A 9,864-nucleotide genomic window follows, 5' to 3' on the forward strand; every position below is an offset into this window, starting at 1 on the left:
CATAGCAAAAATAACATATAATGCATTATAAGCAGTGTTTATATTATACCATAATTTACTAATACCAAACATACCCACTTGCATAAAGCATTATATTTTACACCTGCAACTATTATAACTGTTATAATTGCCATATAATAACCATAATCCTTTTGATTGTGTAAAGCTGCTTTGCGACAATAACTGAATAATTATCCACTATCAAGAGGCCACATCACACACAACCGGATACACACTCATGAGTAATATAATGTAAAATATCAGTGATCTAAACTGTGGCAGTCTGTGTGTAGTGCAGCTGTTATTTTAGATTTATAAATTTAGTTTTAAAGCTTATACCATAGTTATAAGCAAGGTATGCACTAAAGTGGTATAAAAATGTGTGTGTGTGTTTGTGTGGTGTGTGTTTGTGTGTGTGTGTGAATGGTTAAGCTAAAGTGCAAGAACACTGGTCAAGGGGGAGTTTTCTTTGTGGTGTGTGAGGGTGTGCACAAAACATAAAAAATGCAGTGCTTGGTGGGAGAATAGTTTTAAATAATTTAGAAAATGTATTGGGAATCATGTGAGTGTTTTCGTAGAGATGCATATGCTGGTGTATGCTTGAGTGTGCGTTTTATATCGTGTGAAAGTCATGGAGAGATTGTGTTTCTTTCTAATGTGTCTAGGGCTACATAGGGATTTCTAGATAATTAACTGTTTAATGATTTTCTTTCTGATGGTGGAAAAGTGGGTCGGTGAGCTACTGCTCGGGCATTTGACCTAAAGTTCAGAAAGCTCCTCCTACCTTTAAAGATCTTCCATCAAAGATCTCTTAAGGGGCACTACATTTATATAATGCACAGTTTTTTGTACAGGTTACAGATTTTCCATTTTACATAATAGGGTTTTCCAAACAGAGGGCTGTCTTCTAGCAGGCGAGTAGTTCAATGTTTCAACCTCCAGGGCCAGAATTATAAATCCTTTAGTGCAGAGGCATCGAGCAAATGAAAATAAATGGAGCATAAATGGAGTGAGTGTGCAGTTAGAAGTATTTAGCAGTTTTTAACAAATACATAGTATGCATTAGCATACAGTTTGACCCTCTGGCACATAATTTATAATTTTTTTATTCCAGCTGTACATATAAAAGGATATTTACAGAAGAAAAACCATTTGAATAAGAAGACAGCAGGTTCATTTATCATTCTAGCACACAGCTGTAGTAAACATTTAATAGCTTTACTGAACTACTAACTAATAAACTGATACATAGAGCCTGATACACAATGCACCACTCATACTGTACAGTTTTCGAAATGAAATCCTAAATGTGTAAACCTCAACCTTATTTTAGACGAATAAATAACTCCATCCTAAAGTCTGATGAAGAATTAAGAGAGAGAGAATGAGATTAACATTGTTTCTGTTCCAACCATGGCATCCTAAATGAAGAAATAATAACTTTAGCTATTTAACTAATGAGTATAATGTCTAGAAGGAAATTCACTCAGAGTTGTGTGTAGATAAATTATATTAGGGTGAGAGAAATGTGGGTCAAGCAGCCTGACTCCAAAGGATTGTGTGCATGTGTGCAGGCATAGATGTATGAACAGTGCTGGGTCAGTGGTTATTCAAATTCTGGGCTTCAAATATAAATCCATAAATTCAAATCCCAGCACTGGACCTCTATTGGATCATTGAGCAAGGCCCTTAATTCTCAAGTGTAAATAAAATGCAACTATGCATAATAAAGGACAGGAAAGTGCAAATGTCAGTTTTTAATTCCAGGGTTCTCTCACATTAAAATTCAAACTATGAACTACACTGTGAAAGTCAATATCCACACTCTTCTATCTATTGGTAAGCTACACCAGTGTAGAGATTGCCATAAAGTCAGAAACTTTCTTAAGAAAAATGATTCAAACCACAGTACATATAACTGAAGTAAAATATAACCGAAATGACTTTTGTTTTAATCTCTATTTAACTATTATCTTTACAGAAAAAACATATTCCTGCATTACACAGCATGCAATGCAGAATTACATTAATCAGATGGCACTTTACATTTTTCTGTGCTTTCATGATATAAGAATTGACTTAAGGAGTGAATTTACTCTGAATATTAAAGCTGTAATCTCTTCCTCAGGATTAGAGACAGAGATAAATAGAGAAAGAAATGATGATGATGATAATGATGAAGCACACATTTATACAGTATATGTCACATGAAGTATTATCCTTGTATATCACTAAGTATACTTTACAGAATCTGAAAATAGAGAGGGGTAAGAGGGGCGTCCACTCCACCACCTGCACATTTTCTTTTCAGGTAACGGTAATACTACATCTGATCTAAATGATCCAGACTCCCATCTTTTTAAAAGAGTGTGGTGTTGAGGCAACTGCTCTGAAGGAACACATACACAGAAGTGGGTCAGAAATCTTTATCAATGAATCCATTTTTGTCAATGTTACTAAATATTTCCAGACAACTGAATATTCATACAAAACATTTGCATAGGCAGTTTAGGTAAAAAAAAAATCCGGTAATCACGTTTCGTTATATAATATCATGAATCAACAGAAGCAGCTTGTTCACAAGGCCTCTGAGATGTGTGTGTGGGTGACAAGACACGCATATGCGGTTGCTTCAGTATGAATGGTTTATTTTTATTTGCTTTAAGAGAATGTCTGATACCAAAAGGAGGCAGCCCCTTGCATAACGAAAAGCATGTGTGTGTGTGTGTCACAGGGAGAGAGATAGAGAGAAAGTGATTAGAGGGAGTGAGTGGTTTCTCTGCCCACTTCTTCCTCTTCAGACTGTCTCCATAGTTCCGGCGTTTTCTCTCCTCCTACCTATATCCTGTGAAACAAGCGTGTGTCCTACGTCAAAAAGCTTTTTCTCTGTATTTCGGTGCTCTCCAAATATGGCCATGTTTGAAGAAAAATAGAGATATTTAGTAGTTCATATACCATCATTTATCCGGCATGTTCTCCTTATTCTTTACTTTCAAGTAGTTTGAGTTCAAGTAGATGAAACCCACAGATGTAAATTAACACCAATGATTAATGTTTAAACTAATGAAACCTGGTCATACTATTAACATCATGGTGTATGGTTGTGTATGTGACAAATAAAATTTTTATTTCAATTTCAAAGTATACTGTCTACTAATTGGAAGGTCTCAGCTCCAAATCCCCTGCATCACTAAGTTGCCACTGTTGGGTCCATGAGCAGGGCCCTTCACCTTCAACTGCCTAAACGTATAATGAGATCAAAATTTTAGTCATTCATCAAAAACGGTGTCTGCCAAATGCTGTAAATGTCTGCTTGATTATATTCTAATTCTTTTTCTCTAAAAGTATTTACTTGTAGGTGATTTAATGCACGTGCTGTCCCATGTTTTATATAAATAATAGATTGTTCGCAGTTTCACAATGATTAATATTAATGCGAGGCAAAGGAACCAGAGAGACACAACAAAGAAACATAAGAAAGTGAAACACGTTAGTGATTTTAATTCATAAACACCCCACACACATACGCATTCACAGACAGAGCTTAAAATGATCTCACTGTCACTCACACTTGCTGAGGTTAGTGCTGAGCTGCTGACAGTGCTTGACATCAGTAGCGCTTAGTCATTAAAGTGTGTGTGTGTGTGTGTGTTTGTGTGTGTGATCAGACATATTTATCCAAGAAAATGTTCCACATCTCACTGACGCAGGTGATTGATTTATGCACCCCTGCTACATGACACTACATGACACACACATGTCATTAGGATTTTGATGATGGAGGCCTAGAGGTTTAATCGCCCAATAACACTTATGCTGCCCTCTACTGGGAAAGGCAAATAATTAAGAGAAGTTCAAACTGTAATGGACAAAGTTTTACATTGTCGTTATAAAAAAAAGTGTTTTTCTTTACCCGTCCCTGAGTAAGCCTCAGCCAGAGTGTTCATAAAAAAGTACATTATTATATATACAGTATGCTATATTAAGAATATACACTGGCCAACCAAAAAAAAATCACAATTTGGATTTAAATAAACAAATAATTACGAACATTTAATTTGATAATTACTGCAGTGATTTATATGATTCAGCTGCAACAATTCTTTTCACCCTAACCAATACAGTAAGTAGCTTCTCAATTCTTACCCAACATTGTCTGAAGCTGTATCCAGTGGTAGCGGAAAAAAAGTTACTGTGCTACAGAAGGGTAAAATTATCATCTTGCACCAAGCAAAAAAAAAAAAAGGGAGATTGCAGAAATTACTGGAATTGGCTTAAGAACAATATATTCATAAAAACTTGAAAAGATAATGTGCAAAAAATAATGTACTACTGACCACTTAAATACTTAAGGACATTGCTTTAGGCTAATCTGCAAAAAGCTGTAAATTGCTACAGAGCATAAAGATTTGACTTTGAAGCAATAAAAAATAAAAAAAAAGTCATGTATTCTGATGAGCTGACATTCACACTATTTCAGAGTGATGGTGCAACAGGGTAAGAAGGAAGCACATGAAGCGATGCAACCGTCATGCATAGGGCCCACAGTACAAGTCACTAAAAGCTGTTTTATGATCTGAGGTTGCTTTAGTTATTTAAGTCTAGACTAAGCAATGTTATGTGGCAATAAAAAGTCGCTGATGACCCAAAAGTACTAAATGACTAGGTTATAAAAGTATTGGTTTTCTTTTCTGATTGAACAGAGACATTCCCAGACCACAGTGCCAAGATTTATTGCGCTATAAGATCTAGCTAAAACAAAACTTTGCTTTATTTAAAAGATATATACAAACAAAAAATAAATAAATAAACAGTTGCGGAAAGAAAACATAAACGAGCATTTTTACAATACCATAAATAATTATGGTTAGAATTAAAAAGCTATACTTGTCCTACTTCTTTATGGAAACATAGAGTCTCAAATGTCTCACTCTCAAAATATAGTTCACTTGACATGATATAGAAAGAACTCTACTTCCCCTGCGTTACAGTGCAATTATACACTGACGCCATTTGAAACGCAGCCCACGTCACGTGGTTTACAGTTGCCCTGTCCAAGGCGGAAGTATGCTAAGAGAGTTAGCGTAAACATGGCGGCTTCAGCGAGCGGCAGAAGGAGAGAAACAAGAATACTTTCACAAATAAATTACCTCTCTATTTGGTTCCTAGTTGTACTACTTTCTTGTTTGTCGGTGCTGCCTGTCGCGGCCAAGCGGGACAACCTAAGAGTGATCACAGACGCGAACTGGGAGGAAATCTTGACAGGAGAATGGATGATTGAATTGTGAGTTGCCGCCTATCTGAAGTTAGCGCGTACAGTATTAGCGCGCGATAGCTAAGCTTCTTGTGTGCTTAGAATATCTTTCGTGTTACGTGAACAGTAAGGTTAATGTTCGAATAGGCTAACCAACTTCTCGGGTTCACATAGAGACTGAGCATGCAGTGTTATATTTATAAAGAAAACTGAGCTGTGGTTAAACTGTAGAGTGCACTGCAGTGTGAATAGGTGGGGTTTTGTTGAGCAAAGGAAATGGACTGAGGAAATAATTATCTATAGTCCCGTTTGTTAAAGCATATATTAAAGTTTTTTTTAGTCTTTTTTTGTTGTTTTTCATCCACGAATTTGTGGAAACTTCCACAGAGGATGCATGCTATTCTGTGCCTTGCAGATGTCCAGCAGAATGTCTAAAGTGCTTAAATTACCTCTAAACGCCCATGTGATGCTGTTATTAGCTTCACCAAATTACCTGATCTTGCAATGAGGGACTCCAATCTATAAAAGGGAAAAGATTAATATAAACTTATGCTGTTATAAAAATGACTGTACAGCTTAAACTTCTCTGCACTGTACGCACACATGAGATATCTACTTTGTGATTTGTTTGAATACAGCTTCTGCTTTTTCTTGGTCAGTGTAGTGTCTCACTCGATCAAACATGTGGCCCTGGAGCTGTGAGGCTGCAACGTTTACCAGCCATTTTTGTTTCATATTTATATGAAACATGGGTGTGTGTGTCACAGGCATGTTCACAGGCGTTATGTAACAGTAGGCATTATTAACTCATATGCCATACTGTGAGGTAATAATATCTTTATTTGATTGCCAGATCATACTTAGGTGGATGTACGCGGATGAAGCCGCGGGTAACCTCTAGTTCTAAATATATATCTAAATTGCAATATCTAAAAAAAAAAAAAAAAATGCGTATTATGACAAATGTTTTCATGATGTCCTTATTATATGGTCATGTTGGCCCTAATCTATGTGTGTACCTGGATGTGTGTGTTTGCAGTTTTGCTCCATGGTGTCCAGCTTGCCAGCAGCTGCAGCCTGTGTGGAATGAATTTGCAGACTGGAGTGAGGACATTGGGGTCAACATTGCTAAAGTGGACGTAACTGAGCAGCCTGGTAAATTTCTTTACCTAAACTCAGTTTTGCCTGGATTGTGTGAGTGTGTGTTTTAAGAAGAATGAGTTTGATTCATGTGTTTGACATTGTTGCAGGTCTGAGTGGCAGGTTTATCATCACAGCGCTTCCATCCATATACCAGTAGGTCAATGCTATTTTTAACATCCTTATACATCAAGGTAAAACGATGTGCTTATACTCTAGTATAATGTGGTTAATGTGCTTGAGAGAGAGTGTGTGTGTAGGGGTTACTTTAGTTTCCTGACGATGATCCGAGTATAACCACTTATGAGTCACACATACACATATATAATATGGGTAATTAGAGGGGTGTGTTTCACTGCTTTATGACTGAGACTAAACTATGAATGGTTTATGTAAATGAATTAATTACTTTGTATATTTTGTGCACAATAGCTGTAAAGATGGAGTGTTTAGGCGGTACCAGGGCGCACGCACTAAAGATGACTTCCTAACATTCATTGAAGAGAAGAAATGGCAGAACATTGAGCCAGTTTCCTCTTGGTTTGGCCCTTCCTCTTTCATGTAAGCACCTTCCTAATGTGTGAGTGAGTCTGTAAGAGGAAATGTAATTTGTCCGTTTCCTTTGAGCACAGCACAGTGGTGGGTAGTGCTGGTTCATTTTAGCACATTGCGGTACAGCATAGCTTACAACTTAAATTACATCTTAAATTACAATGGCTATCAAACTCACCAAGCTTTAGAGGAGGTGACTCAGAGCCATTATGTTAGCAAGGAGAGGCTAAAGTTACTAATACATCGAGGTACCGATTCTATTTTTAATTTTTGTTTTGTAAAATTGTGAATATAGACATGAATTATATGAATTTCATAATTTTGTTTAGCAAGTCATACAATTATTTTATTTATATATACATAAATATGTAATTGCATGTAGATGTAGTCTGTGTATTAATATTAGAGTAGATAGCTGACTTGGTTTTGTGAATTATATATGTTTTGCGTAAATGTATGATTATGTTCTCATACATAATATAATTATGGTCTTTAGGATGAATATGATGTCTGCTCTCTTTAAGCTGTCCATGTTCATCAGGGTAAGAACATGTTTTTCATATATAGTATGTGAAAGTGAAAGTAAATATGAAAGCTCAATAATATATAATTGGCTTATTGTTGATGCCACCATTTTCCAGTCTAGTGCTTTGAATTTCTTTACTTTTATTTTTTTTAACTTATGTTAATATAGTTTGTTTTTTGTTACGTTGTCTCAATAACCTTGTTTTTTACAGCAATGCCATGCCTACCTAACAGAGCAAGTCGGAATTCCAGTCTGGGGTTCTTACATAATCTTCGGCTTAGTAACACTCTTATCTGGACTCACCCTAGGACTGGTAAGATCACTCACAGGTTTAGTCACATAAATAACATTAGGGATGTGACAGTTCTTTACGGGAATGCTTTTGGCGTAAGTTACTAAGTTGATTGGCTAATTAGATATTGGTGGTGTTGAGCAGTTGAACAAGTGTACCTAATTAAATGGCTATTGAGTGTAATTTTAAGTATACATCATGGAATCATGTTAAAAAAAACGGGAAAAGAAACTACCTAACCAGGTAATGCAAACACAGAGTGATTTTTAGAGAATTTGTCCTCAGAAAGTGTCATTTAAACAAAAAACATAAAAAAGGAATTATTTGGAATAGGATTCTTTGACAAATGTGGATTTGTACTTCCCTATCAATACATAGGTTATAAAAAATTTTAACATCGAATTTGTCTGTTATATGCATGCAGTACAGTTCAGAAAAGATGCACTTTCTTCCTTTTTTCTTTAGGTGCTGGTGTTTTTCGCCGATTTTGTATTTCCATCACGCCGCTTTTCTTCTTCAGCCTATTATCAGAGTAAGAGTTTTAACTGTTTTGTGGCATCAATGCTATTTCAAGCAATTCATTTTTACTTTTTACTAAGGATTTGCTGTTTGTTTTGTGGTTGAACAGAAAAGCATGCTATGGAGCAGGCACGACTTCGACAGCAGTTGGAGGAAGAGCAGGAGGCGGATGGGGAGGAAGAGGAGGATGAAGATGAATATGGTGGAAGTGCGGGGGAGTGGAGCAGAGAAGGTGCGAAAGAGGACACTGTGAGAAGGAGAGCAGTAGGAGTAGGTGAGGAAGAGGAGGACACCTAGAGACCTAGAGAGAAAAAAATGTTAATAACAACACCAGACCAACCAAATCACTATGGAAACGCACGCCAAAGCCAACATGGCTGGCCTCTTAATGACATCATGAAGATGTCAGAGCTCTCAGTGTGTGTGTCCTGTATGCCTCCCTTCAGTTCCTCAGTTCCACATTCCTTTCCTTTTACGTAAGAAAGAAAGAAGGGAAGGAGTGGGAGTGAAAGATGGGAGTAGAAGCGTCAGGCTGGGGCCAGGACATCAAAATGTACGAGTGTTTGTTTGTTTGTTTGTTTGTTTTTGACATTAACGTTTTTTAATTTGTCTGCCTATCTTTCAGCTGAACTAATTTACCTGCTTGCAAAGAGATATTTGTTATATTAAAAAAAAGCTAAGTTTTTGGATTCATTACCGTTTTTGTTGCAGTGTTAATATATTATTTATCTACTTAGGTTTTATGTCTGATACTTCATTGGGTTTTTCATATGAGAAATTTGTTAGTATTGTATTCATGTTAGCTTTTTTCATGTTCTTTAAGAATAACATATGCCAGATATTTTGTCAGTATATTTTTGCTTCTGTGGAATTTTTACAAGTGCATTGAGACCAGCTGATGGCACTAATGTAACTGTGATGAACATCGGTATATCCGTTTAGAGATGTGTGATGGTTCATCAGCTAAAGCATTAGTGTGCTATTCTTCAGGAAAGATCCCCCATGCTGTTGTGTAACTGTTCAAATAAAGTTGGTTGCTTCCCTGATATAAACATTAAGGATGCATTTTATTTTGCAAAGTTTACAAAGTAATTACTTACCTATTTTGTATAAAAACATGTATACTTGTGGGTCTGTGAAGCTGTGATAATTGCCAGAAGAAGTGAAAAACACCAGCACGGGCTTGCACCCTGTGTGTAGGCATACAATGGACAAATATTTACTCTGTAGTTTATTAAATTAAATGCAATTTTAAAGAAAACAGACAAAAATGATTAATATATATTGATATGATCAATATATAAAAATAAAATGTAAAAAATAATAAGATTTAAAATGGATCATCTTTGTTTTAAAATCGGATTGAATGAACCTCATTCAAAGCCGCTGTAAAATTCTCAATATACACACCTGTAACCATGTCACAATAGCTGAATTTTGATTTAATGCACTGCGTTTTAATCCAATTAGAAAAAAAAAAAAACTCTACCATAATCTTAGGATGTTATGTTGCTAAGAGACAAAAGCTTACCGTCAACCGAATAAACTTTGTGTTAAAATAAAATGTGATAAACATTTTAA

At 35.9% G+C, this 9,864-nt stretch overlaps 1 protein-coding gene across 1 annotated transcript; it reads left to right on the top strand.

Moving 5' to 3' along the window:
- The first annotated feature begins 5,066 nt into the window (after nt 1-5,066).
- On the top strand, nt 5,067-9,335 carry tmx1 (thioredoxin-related transmembrane protein 1). The gene is made up of 8 exons (XM_053501403.1): nt 5,067-5,284; nt 6,294-6,409; nt 6,505-6,550; nt 6,827-6,955; nt 7,443-7,488; nt 7,684-7,785; nt 8,230-8,296; nt 8,393-9,335. The coding sequence occupies exons 1-8, from the start codon at nt 5,091-5,093 to the stop codon at nt 8,578-8,580; spliced, it is 888 nt and encodes a 295-aa protein (XP_053357378.1). The 5' UTR covers nt 5,067-5,090; the 3' UTR covers nt 8,581-9,335.
- Nucleotides 9,336-9,864: the final 529 nt, after the last annotated feature.

This window comes from Clarias gariepinus, chromosome 8 (genome assembly GCF_024256425.1).
Source record: "Clarias gariepinus isolate MV-2021 ecotype Netherlands chromosome 8, CGAR_prim_01v2, whole genome shotgun sequence".
In the NCBI taxonomy this organism is placed as follows: domain Eukaryota; kingdom Metazoa; phylum Chordata; class Actinopteri; order Siluriformes; family Clariidae; genus Clarias; species Clarias gariepinus.